This window comes from Balaenoptera musculus, chromosome 16 (genome assembly GCF_009873245.2).
Source record: "Balaenoptera musculus isolate JJ_BM4_2016_0621 chromosome 16, mBalMus1.pri.v3, whole genome shotgun sequence".
NCBI classification, from domain to species: domain Eukaryota; kingdom Metazoa; phylum Chordata; class Mammalia; order Artiodactyla; family Balaenopteridae; genus Balaenoptera; species Balaenoptera musculus.
In genome coordinates this window covers 60,909,923-60,921,546 of record NC_045800.1, presented here as the reverse complement: position 1 = coordinate 60,921,546, position 11,624 = coordinate 60,909,923, and the positions used below count along the sequence as shown (strand labels likewise).

Sequence of the window (11,624 nt, the reverse complement as noted above, 5' to 3'; positions counted from 1 at the left end):
CGGGAGGGCTGTCCTGGACGCGGGCGGGGCCCGGGGGCGGGGCGAGACTCCGAGCTCACCCGCTAAGGGCCCGGGTTCTTCCCCCCGCTCCAAACTCGCCTCAGCAGCCCGGGAGACTAATTGGAGGCTGATGAGTTTATGAAGAAGTCTTATTCTAAAATGGGCCCAAAAAGGGTGGGAGAAGGTATATCTCTCCACCTGAAGCCTTGTAACCCAAGCTGTTAAATCTAAGCCTCTGGCCATAAGCCTCCAACAGCAGTAACACAATGGAGTGTTTAAAGGTTATTTTATTAAATATCTTCAAGGTTTCATTGTAACAAAGCTATGAAGGGTCTACCAACATTCAGAACAAACACTAACTATTTTTAAATTATTTCTATGTCATCATGCAAAAATTCTGCATCAAATGCCTTCTCATTTCCTGTTTAAAAGGTGATTTTTTTAATAGTCTATTATCTATAGATGCTGACATTAGCCCCAGAAGAGGATTAAGAATGCTAAGAAGTGGGGCTGGAGCAGCCATATGAAGCTATGGGTCTTAATGAACTCTAAGACCATTTGTCTTCAAGCCAGCAAAACCAAACCCTGTGGTGAAGGTGTCTGCGTGGTGGTACTGCAGGCTGCAGGGCAGGAAAGGGTTAGGGCCCAGGGGCTGGGGCATGCAGGTGCTCGGAGGAGCCTGGCTAAATCCAAGCACCAGCACCTGTGAGTCTGCTCTCTTCTCAGCTGGCTCCAAGGTAAACCTGTAGCTTTGCCTCTTCTCCCAGCTCCTGTGCCTCCTTAAGGCAGTCCAGGGAGCTGGGGCCTACCCATCTATCCCCCAATAGTGCAGACATTTGTGCAGACAGGTCTGCACGGTTGTTTTGGGGGAAACCAAGGCCACGACCAATTGCTCCTCCATTATCTTCTCTGCTATCTGCTTAGAGTATAAATTTTTCCCTCCTGGAATGGAACTCCTTGAGCACAGAGAGGGACAATGAATGTAGGAGCCTTGGCTCTGGACGTCTCTTTTGGGTACATGCGGGTGAGAGACGGGGTGATGCCCATGCAGATTGTCCAGCAGTTAAGTCTATACTTCAGTTGGTCAGTAAAGAGGTCTCTTTATAGAGGATACCTCTTCTTGCCCGAGTGGTCAGGTCAATCTCAAAGACAGGAAAAGAGATGGGCGTGCAGCAAGGGAAGAGTAAGAAGGGAGGCAGCCCCGAGGGCAGCCTGAATGCATAGAAACAACCATCACTCAATCCCACTGCCTCACTCTTCCCATCCCACAGGGGCACTTGGCAGAGGGCCCAGGCCCAGATGAGGGTCAGCACAGGGACCACCAGCATGAAAAGGCAAGACAAAGATGGTCCAAATCAGCACGGAAACACAACTGCCAAAGGCAGCAGGGGGAGCCCAGACCAAGGCCCGGCTCTCTCTTGCTAAGTTATAAGAAAACAAACACGAAGCAAAGCGGCAACCCCTCCCACTTCCCAGCTGCAAGGATGGGGCCTCAATAGCAGGGCCCACGTGCATTGTGCATCCTATAGAAATGGATGAGTCAGTGAGTGCATGTCAGACTAACACGAGGTTTCTCATCAGCTTTGTAGCGGACACACTTCTGCAGCACCAATTCTCTTCCCTTCTATACTAAATGGTACAGTACAGCAATGTCCGGGCCCTGCTTCTCAGTCCTGAGGCCACTGTTTCTCAGCTGCCTCCACGGCAGGCTGGGAGCTCCGCGTTCTCTCCCAAGTAGGTCTGTTGGCCATGATGTTCTTCATCAGCCTCATTCTAGGCGTGTATACAAATTCTGAAGACGTCCATTCCTAGACCTGGGGCAGGTAGGCCACCTCAGGGACTGTAATCACATCACAGCCCCCAAAGTTCTGTCAGAGTTCTTGCCTGGTCCCCTGAGTCCATGGAGGCCAGAGGCTGAGCTCACCTCTTCAGGGCTGGTAGGTGAGCCCATTGCTTGTGCCAGGATGGGCATCACACAAACTCCTGCCTTCTTGCTAGCCCAAGGGCTATCGGTGGTTTTAAAACGCATCACGGTATGGATCCCTTTTTTTTTTAAAACGATCTTCTTTTCTTAAATGTAAAAAACACCTCGGTACAGCAGAGACAGACACGAAGGGCGGGCGGGAGGGCTGCATGCAGGGGCGTGCATTGGCTGCTGCCGCTTTGTAATTTAATTGTTTTAAACCTCAAACGAACAGGACTGCCGCTGTCACTCAGGCCCTCCAGAGCCACTGGCTGCGAAGGTTTGACCTCCGGCTGGGATCTCCTTATGCCCCTGTCAAACAGAACAGACGTGGTAACAGAACAGAGGACAATACCCACACAGAGGAGTTCCAGAGACTTAAACACACTACACACGTGGTCAAGTCTGCCTGAGAGGGTGGAGGATGGGGGAGAAGCTAGTATTTAAACATAACACTGCCTCACATTTGCTGAGCACTTACTAAGTGCTTTACTTACAAGTATATTATTTAATCCTCACAACAACAAAGGAGGTAGGCACCGCTCCTTCCTTTTTTTTTTTTTTTTTTTTTGCTGCACTGCGGGCATGTGGAATCTTAGTTCCCTAACCAGGGATCAAACTCGCGCCCCCTGCAGTGGAAGGGCGGAGTCTTAACCACTGGACCGCCAGGGAAGTCCCTCCTTCTTTCTTATTGACAGCTGAGGAAAATGAGGCTTAGGGAGGGGAAGTAACCTGTCCAAGGTCACCCAATTTGGAGTCAAGGAGCCAGACCCAAGTCTGTCTGACTTCAGAGCATGACTTATTACAACCACCACACTGTCCAGCCTTCGCTACTCTTCTGGGATGGCCCATATATCCTCCCCCAATGCCACCTCTCAACCTCTTCTTCCTCCTCCGACCCCACTTGTCCCAGCCGCTCCCCAACCCCCCACCAGGTGCACCTGTGGCTGAGCTCACTGCAGCGGTGCGGCAGGGGCCCCTGAACAGTGATAGTGGACATTGAGCCACTTGCCGTCCCGGCGGTGCCAGACCCGGGTCTCCTCTGACTGGCTGGTGCGAGGCCGGCCCTGCCCATCGATGTACTGGGTAAGGCGGATGTAGGCGATGCAAGCCGCGTCCTCTCCGATCACGTGGACGTGTGGGTTCAGGATGGTGGTGTGGATGGGCTTGCTGTTCTTGGACAGGACTGTAGGGGGCAGGGCAGGGTGGGGTAGGTAGGAGGGTGTCAGGCCTGGGGACTGGCACTTTCCTCCCAGCCTGCACTTCCCAAGTCTCACCCTCTCTCCAGTAACCATTCTGTGAGTCTCCAAGTCCCCATACACCTTCCAGAGGCTGGGAAACCCCATCTGATTAGTCTTGATTATTCAAAAGGAAGAGAAAGGTGTGGAACAATGATAATAGCAGCTACTGTTTTAATCAGACATTGTGCTGGGGGTTTTTACACACATGAGCCATATTCCTTGGTCAATATTATTTTCTTCATTATAAGATAAGGAAATAGTCTCAAGGAGGTTAAGTAATTTGTCCAAATCACACATTTGAACTCAGGACTATCTTAACGAAAGTCTATGATGATCTTTCTACCCTAACAGGTGGGTTTAGATTTCATAAGGGTTGGCTTGTCCCTAATTAGGGCTAAAGAGCAAAATCAAGAACTTAAAATATTCAAAATTGACTTCTGATTTTAAAAAGATCCAAAGTTAAAAAAAAAAAAATGTCACCAAAGCACCAAGCTCAGGATATTCCCAGGGTTCCCAGGTCCTCTGGGGGAAAACCAAAAGAAGATGGGTTGCCATTATCAGCAAACACTATGGATTGTGTTGCTTTTATTGAGATTCATATTTTACTTCAATTCAAATGTTAGGGGCTACATGAGACCTTTCGGAGAGCTTCTATAAATTCTGGAATTGCTTCTGGCTAACAGAATTACCTAGATAACCTAGGATTTATAACTGCAGCTGAGACATGGAGAGGATGGCAGTTAGTAGAGAAAATAGTGAGAAAATAAAATCCAGGGCAGGATGGGGAAGGCCCAGGATAAAGTGAGAAAGATGACAAAAAAAATAAGAAGGGGGACGGTCTTAGTGGAAAGAAAGATGGGAGGAGGAGATGAATCAGCTTCTTATCCTCTGGGACTTCCAGGAACTGTCCAGAGCATATACCCCGCTCCCCTGACCCCCAGCCAGGACTCCTGTCTCCCTCACGGCTAGGAGGAGGACCCTAGCCACAACTTCCGATCTCACAATCACCAACGGTGCCCTGTTACTTGCTTGCACATTCTTATCCTGGTTTTAATTTCCTCTATTCTGAAACCTGCAGACAGAGCTGAGATCATCTCAACCTAACCTCGCATGGTTTCCAATCGTCTTGGAAAGAGGCGAGGCTTAAAGAAATACAGTGGCCTTGATTATGGCAACTGGCACTGGCACTGCCACGAGGCAGCTGCAGAATGCAGGGGCAGGCGGGGCTCTGGAGGCGGGCCTTTGAAGGTGCCAGTTGAATACCATCCTCAGGGCCCAAGGGGGCAAGCACATAGACCAGGGTGCAGCAGGCAGGTCCAGTAAGGGAAAAGTGGGCAACTGGGAAGAGGAGAAGGTGAGCGGGGACAGAGGCAAGAGGGTGAGGGGCAGGCAGGAGTATCTCAGCAGCACGAACCCACTCACGATTCTCAAAGTAAAACTTATGGAAATCCATCCCTTCCACGAGGTTACCGAGGGCCTCAGGCTCAAAGGAAGTGAGGCCTGGATCACAAATCTTCCTGCAGGGGGAAAAAAAAAAAGCAGCCCGTCAGTCTTGTATGAGAATTACTCGTCTCTCTTCCCCATCAGTGGTGTCTGTCCCGCAGCAGGTTAGCTGTGGGCTGGGCCTGACAAGACGGCTGAGATCTTACAGCCCTGCCTGCCAAGCCGCTTAGCTCTGCCCTTTCAGCCCACGGCCCAGACACCACAGGCGGGTTCAATCACTGATGTCTACCTGGAAGGGCTCCCAGGCTAGGGGCCTGGTGTTTAAGTCAGACACTGTGCACAAGGCCCAGCCTTCTCTTTTCCCCTGGTCCCAGCTGCTTTTTGGGAGGAGGGAAGGCCTCAAGAGATGACTTGGGTCTCAAGGAAATAAGTCTCTACTCACGTGTAGGCCTCAAAGTCCCCATTGTTGATGGCCTCAATTAGTTGTTCTGTGATCTTAATGATCTCCTGTTTTCGCACTGTGGGGGGAAAAATCCAGCAATTTACCCGTGTGAGACTGGGAATCTCCCAAGTGACGGGAAGCCCTCCCCAATCCTTCAGAGAATCCCCTGTGATTTCTTTGACAAAGACATCCCTGTCTTCTCTGTCTTTAAGGCCCTTTGCAGGAAGAGGAGCCCACCTTTCCCTCCATTCCTCCTCTGTTGTCCATAGAGCTAACGACCCCCTCCCCACAAAGCCCGCCTTATGATCCTCTGGCCTTTGCCTCCCTCTCCATCAACAACCAGGATGCAGAAAACACTCTTGTCTTTAACAGCTGAGGAGCCTGACACACTGAATATTCTGCCCTCAGTCTGTGTATCTGATTGATCCCCAGCAAGTTCAGCCTCTCAAAGAACCATCTCCCGATATGGCTATTTCCACCACCCACTTGCTTCTCTCACCTGAAGGGGCTCAGTCAGGTCTCAGTTACCACCTCCCCACCCCCAGCCCTCACTCAGTGGTCCAGAACTTAGCCCTGGGCGACAGCCAGCCTGAGAGCAGAATCTAGCCAGGGATGAGGGCTCCAAAGGATGAACAGAGCCCTGGGATGGATGCTTAATTCTCTTCACCCTGCTCATGTCCTCCACAGGGCTTTTCTGGGATAAAGGATCTTGAAACTATAAACACTCTTCTTTAAATGGAGCCTCTCACCAGTGAGACAGTTCCGTTTACCCTGAACAAGCCTTGGAAAGGCTCTAAATCTCATACCAGCTCTCAAGCCAGGACATGTCCCTCAGGAAAACCAAGACAAGCTTCAGACTGACAGGCAGGCAGAGTTGGTGCCCTCAGAGCGCCCCCTACCCCAATCCCAAGCCAAGGGACGGCTGTTGACATCCTGCTCTCCTAGGCAGCTCACTTACAGGGAGTGCCACTATTAGCAGAGGGTACCGCCAGGGTAAGGGAGGCCTCGTACTGAGCTCGGGCTAACCCTGACCGGAGCCCCAGGCCGGCCCAGGCCACAAGCCTTTCCTCACAGGAGCGAGAGGCTGCAAGACAAATGCGAGCATTAGAACAGCACAGCTAAGGGGCACCACTGGGAGAAGGCAGAGCAGCCAATGGTACAGCCAAGAGGGGGCTCTACTGCCATCAGCACCATCATGGGAGCAGCTCTAGGTGAATAAACAGGAGGTGAGGGGAACCACAGAGCTCTATCCCCTTTCTAGAGGCAAGCAGGTAGGCACACGTACACACACGTACACACACGTACACACACGTGTACACACACACACACACACACACACACACACACACACACACACACCCTCTCCAACCCCACCACACCCATCTGCAGGACCTGACTGGCGCCCTATGGGTGAAGAGGATCGTGTTTAGAAACTCTGAAAGGACAGACGGTAGGAGGGAAAGAAGCAGACAAAGGCATCCTCTACAAAAACACAACTAAAAATACAAATACAAGCTACCATTAACCCAGCAAAGCATCATACCCAGACATTCTACTATCCCATTTATTTTCCATAATACTATAAGGTAGGTGCCATTTTATCCCCACTTTACAGATAAGTAAACTGTAGCTCTGGGAGGTTAAGCTACTTCACACATTTGTGAAGGTAGTGTAGCTGGATTTAAACTCAGGTCTGTCTCACCCCAAGCTCTTAATATGATATTATGCTTAGCCTCAAGAAGCACCACATCCCGACATGGTTTCTTGACTATGGCAAATTTCACCACCCCCCCATGCCCATTACCCTGGACCTGACTTCTGACTCCACCTTTCTTCCCGCTCAGTGCTGAGGCAAGGCCCACTGCATATCCCAGTGGCTTTCTACTCCTTCCCTCCTGCAACGATCTTCCACCCGCTCTTCTTCATGTCTTTGGGCCCCGGTCTCAAGGGCCCCTGCCTGGTCCTAACAGCACCTCCAATCAGCTCCCACACCCAGCAGAGGCTGAGCAGAGGGACAGCTGGGCTGGGCTGACAGCTCTGGGGAGGGGCTGGGGGGGAATCCCCGAGGGGCTTGAGGACGAGCCAGGGAGACGGAAGCCAGAATGTGCCTCCCTCACACTTACTGGCTGAGGAGCAGAGAGAAGGCTGGGGCTGCATGCCTGCAGAGGGGGCTGTTCTGTCCCGGGAGCTCCGTCCTTCAGGCACCGAGCTGCCATTCCCAGTGCGGAGCGGGGCAGCTAGCCAGCCAGGGCAGGGCAGGGCAGGGCAAGGCAGAGCAGCCAAAACAAACAAAACAAGGCAGGTGAGCGAGCAAGCCGGACAGGACCCGAGCCCGTGGCACTGAAGAGCCGGGGCAAGGCAACGCCTCAGGCTGCTGTGGACACTGGACCACGTCCCACGCCGCCGCCTCTACCAGAGAGGCCTCCCAGCTGAGAGCCCCAGGAAGGGGCACAGACCTGGGTTTCTGGCTTCCAGAGGAGCCTTCGAACAGCCTGTACAAGTTCAGGGGAAGATGTTCCAGGGGGCGAGGCTACAAGGTCAAGAGCCCAGCAGTGAAGGAGCCGCTTACTCTGCCAGCATCGCCAGAAGTGAACTGATCTGACCTCAATCCCAGCAGCCCCGGAGGCACTGTTCTTTACTGCCTTATACGTTTATGCTTTTTTTTTCTTTTCCTTTTTTTTTTGTATTACCAGAGGTTTGTTGCTCCCTTATTGCCGCTGGGCATGCTCTCTCAGCTCTGTCCTGTAACGTTACTCCAACTTTTCTGAGGACCTGGCCTAAGGTCACTTACTGAAGGCAAAGGGAGCAATTCCAGGAGGCCAAACCAAAGAGCAGGACAGAGATTCCCAGTAGCCTGGCCTGCCATGCCTTCCCACACCCCCTGGCACTCTGGCCAGGCCCAAACTTAAGCTGGTGGTCTGCACAGGACCACTGGGACAGGGCCAAATGTGGTTCTGACTCCGTCACTCATGCCAAAGCTTTGTGATAAGAGTGACCAACCCACCCCGACGTGTCCAGGACTGTCCTAGTTTTAAAACCAAAAGTTCCACATCCTGGGAATCACTTCAGTCCTGGGGAAATTGGGATGACTGGTCACCCTACTAATGGCTCATGACATCTATAGGCTGCTTCTGCAGGGACTCAAGATGTCCCTGTTCTGGGATATCACATCGCAGCAGCGACAGGAACAGTTCTCTGAGCCCTAGGCCTGGACAGGCTCAGGAACAGCATTCGTTTAGCTATCCCAGACTTGGGGTCAAAGAAGAGAAGCCACTTGCCCAGCCCAGCAACAAGAGACAGGGCCTCATATCTTGGCCCATGGAAAGTAGCTTTTATGCCAAACTTCCTCCTGGGGTATAAGGAGCCACCAATCTCAGTTCTGGGGGCAGACAAGGCAGGTGCCCCACTGGAGCCTAGGTACCTGGGACACTGCCGGGGCCCCTTCCCCACCAAGGGCTAGCACCTACCTTTGAGGTCCTCATCTTCTGTGGTGGTGTTGCAGCTCTCTGTGGAGCCCTGCAGGCCAAAAAGAACAAGTTTCTATAAATCAGGCCCAGAGGAGCCAAGCAGAACAAAAGCAGAGCCTGTGCTCCTATGGGAGCTGCAAGGAGGAATCAGAAGGTTCTATTTCCACCCTTGCCATCTGACTCTTATAAAACTCTGGATTCCCAAACACTGTCCTGAGTCTTCCCCAAGTCAGTAAATGTACCACTTATCCAGTTGTTCAGGCTAAAACCTAGAGTCATCTTCTAGGTTTGATTTTTATGCTGATTCTTTTCTTTCTCTCTTTCCCTCATATCCCAATTATCTAATCTAAAACCAAATCTGTCAGTTCTACCTCCAAAATAAATCACGTCTTACCTCTTCTCCTCAAATGCACAGCTACAACCTCAGCCCAAGATGCGAACATCTGGCACCTGAACTACACAACAGCTGCCTGGTCTCCCTGCTTCCACACTTGCTTCCTCCCTAAAGTTCTTGCCCATAACACAGCCAGAGTGTAAATCAGACGCCATTACTCCCCTGCTAAGAGCCTCCAACAGTTTCTTATTGCTGCTGGAAAAAAAATGCAAACTCCTATCAAGTCCTACAGAGCAGGTCCTGTCTGCTCCTCCAGCTTCACCACCCTCCTGCTACTCTCCCCCTTGCTCACCACACCCTTAGCTCTGATTTCTTCTGTCCCGTATATGTGCGAAGCCCCTGCCCTCGCATTCCCTCTGTCTGCGGCACTCTGCCTCAGAGTCTGCCTGGCTGTCTCCTTCCAGTCTTTTAGTTTTTAGCTCAAATATCACCTCCTGAGGGAGGCCCTTCCCCGACCACTTAATTAAAGGCCCTGTTCATTATCTATTTACTTTGCATCATTTTCTTCATAGCACTTATCACTACTGGATTTTATCTTATTTATTTGGTTTTTGGTTTATTATCTGCCTCCCCTACACCTGTGGAGAGGGATTTTTGTCTCGTCACCTCTGGGGAATGACTGCTCTAGGGTCTGATTATACTCTTGCCTCTGTTTTTCTAGCTAATGTTTACTCTCATTTAAACTTCACATGGAGAAAGATTCTACTTTTATTATCCCCAATTTACAGATAAGGAAACTGAGGTGCAGCGTGGGAGAGTGACTTGTCCAGGGGCCCAGGGCCAGGATGCAAACTCAGGCCTGTCTGGTTCTAGAGCCTGAGCTCAGCACCACTAAGGTATGATGCCCTCCCTGGCAACAGAGTGATAAACAGGCATGTGCTACCCCCAGCCTAGACTCTGCAAATACCTTGGCCTTGAGGTGCAGCCTGTAGGCTGCCATCTGCAGGACGCTTAAACCCTGTGACCCAGCCCACCTGTTTCCTGCTGACCTGGAAAGCAGGAGACTGGTTCAGGAGCCACTTACCTTGATCCCATCTGTAGCGTTGTGGACCACTGTGGTTTGTGGCTCCTGTGAGAGAAGATGAAAATTACCCTCCTGACCTGGGGACAGACCTACAGCTCTTCCCTAAGGGACCCCACCCCTACCCCAGCACCCTCATACACTGACCCTGTGATGACCACTGAGGCCTGCTCGCCAGCCATTCTCACAAGACAAAATATCCTGGCTCAACTGGGTCCCAGGCAGCTGGAAGCCCGAGATTTAGGGGACAGCACTGGCTGGTAAGGAGGAGAGGCCTGGCGCTTAATGGAAGCAGGTACCAGGGAAGCCGAGGACAAGGGCCCCTGTTCCCGATTCCTGCTGAATCTGAGTGTCCTTTCTCCCATGGGACAAGTACACTGGAGGAGCTGTAGGCTTGAGGGCACAGGCCGGGCCCTGACAACAGTGTTCATCAAGGGGTGTGCAGGAGGCAGGGATGCCGGGAGAGTGGACTAAGGTCTCCCAGAAAGACCTGGAATGGCCCTCAGCAAGCTGAGCCCAGAGAGCCGCCTGCTTCACCCACCCTCTGCCTCTCCCAGAGTTCCTGTCCCTACAGCACCACAGCAGGCAGCTCCAGAGGCCACAGGAAGTAGGAGGAGCAGCACAATTCCCCCTCCCTCTCTCCCAGACACCCTCTGCTAACTCTAGTCACCAGCAGAGGGAGCTCTGAGAGCACACAGTGCCCCTGGCTGAGCCCAGAAAGAACTCGGACAGCATGGGGGTCTCCAGGAACCCAGACACCTCCGCACCATCCAGAGGTGGGGGACCCCAGCCCCCCTTCCTATTCATTGCTTTGCAAAGGAGAGGCTGAGGCAGATTTTACAAGGAGGCCTCCAAGAACTGATGTACAGATCCCAAGGAAGCTCCTACCCTCTCCTTTTATAAGCAACTCACCTTCCCGGCCCCTGCAGCAGACCCACTGAGGGCCCAGCCTGGGGCTGGGAGGCTTAGCTGAGAGCCCTGATCACTCTCCCCCGCCGAGAGCAAAGGGAGCAGGAGCGGCAGTTCTGCCATGCAGGAAGGAGCACGGCCAAGCACGACAGCGAGCGGGAAGGGGCCTACGGGGCAGCGCACAGAGCAGCCTGCTCTACAGGGATGAGAAAGGAAAAGGGCCGCGGGAAGGAGGGGAGGCAGCCAGGGGCAGGGGCGGAGAAGCGGCAGTCAGGAGGTACCATGGCCGTCTGCAAGGGCGCGGGCTCTTGGGCTGGGCTTACGAGACTGTTTTTGTTGTTGCTCTGTGGCTGAGACAAGAAAACAGATGGTTTAGTTCCTCTAGAGTCACCAAAGCCGCTCGACTCCCAGACCTCCCTTGCCCCCCCCGGCCTGGCCCGGAGGAGCTAGGTGGCCTCCATGACACTACGGGATGGGAGCAATGGTTGGAGAGGTGATCAGAGGAGATTATTTGGAGGGACCCAAAGACCTAGCCCAGGAGGCATCCTCAAGGTGGGATAAGCCCAAAGACTTGTTTTAAAGCATCCAGAAATCTTTGCTGATGCCAGGTGCCACGTCACTGCACAGTCATACTTCACACCCAAAGAAATTCAGGCTCTTCTCACTTTATAGGGGGAAAGGAGTGTGGTTTATAAGAAAGCAGAACAAAATTCAGAAACTCTGGGTCCCCTAACTGTGGGCAGT

General features: G+C 52.3%; 1 protein-coding gene across 17 annotated transcripts in view; it reads right to left on the bottom strand.

The window, feature by feature from the left end:
* Positions 1–269: 269 nt before the first annotated feature.
* Positions 270–11,624, bottom strand: part of CAMK2G (calcium/calmodulin dependent protein kinase II gamma) — a 53,905-nt gene continuing 42,550 nt past the window's right edge. For 4 of the 17 annotated variants that reach the window (XM_036827868.1, XM_036827870.1, XM_036827872.1 and 1 more), the window contains 7 exons: positions 9,975–10,019; positions 8,557–8,605; positions 7,213–7,326; positions 5,090–5,165; positions 4,627–4,721; positions 2,905–3,149; positions 270–2,275 (listed from right to left, as the gene is read on the bottom strand). In XM_036827868.1, coding sequence (XP_036683763.1) covers positions 2,917–3,149; positions 4,627–4,721; positions 5,090–5,165; positions 7,213–7,326; positions 8,557–8,605; positions 9,975–10,019 — 612 coding nt within the window. In that variant the 3' untranslated portion in view covers positions 270–2,275; positions 2,905–2,916. Of the gene's footprint in view, positions 2,276–2,904; positions 3,150–4,626; positions 4,722–5,089; positions 5,166–7,212; positions 7,327–8,556; positions 8,606–9,974; positions 10,020–11,161; positions 11,231–11,624 lie in introns of those variants that run through there. The other 13 variants (XM_036827865.1, XM_036827866.1, XM_036827869.1 and 10 more) reach the window with 9 other exon arrangements.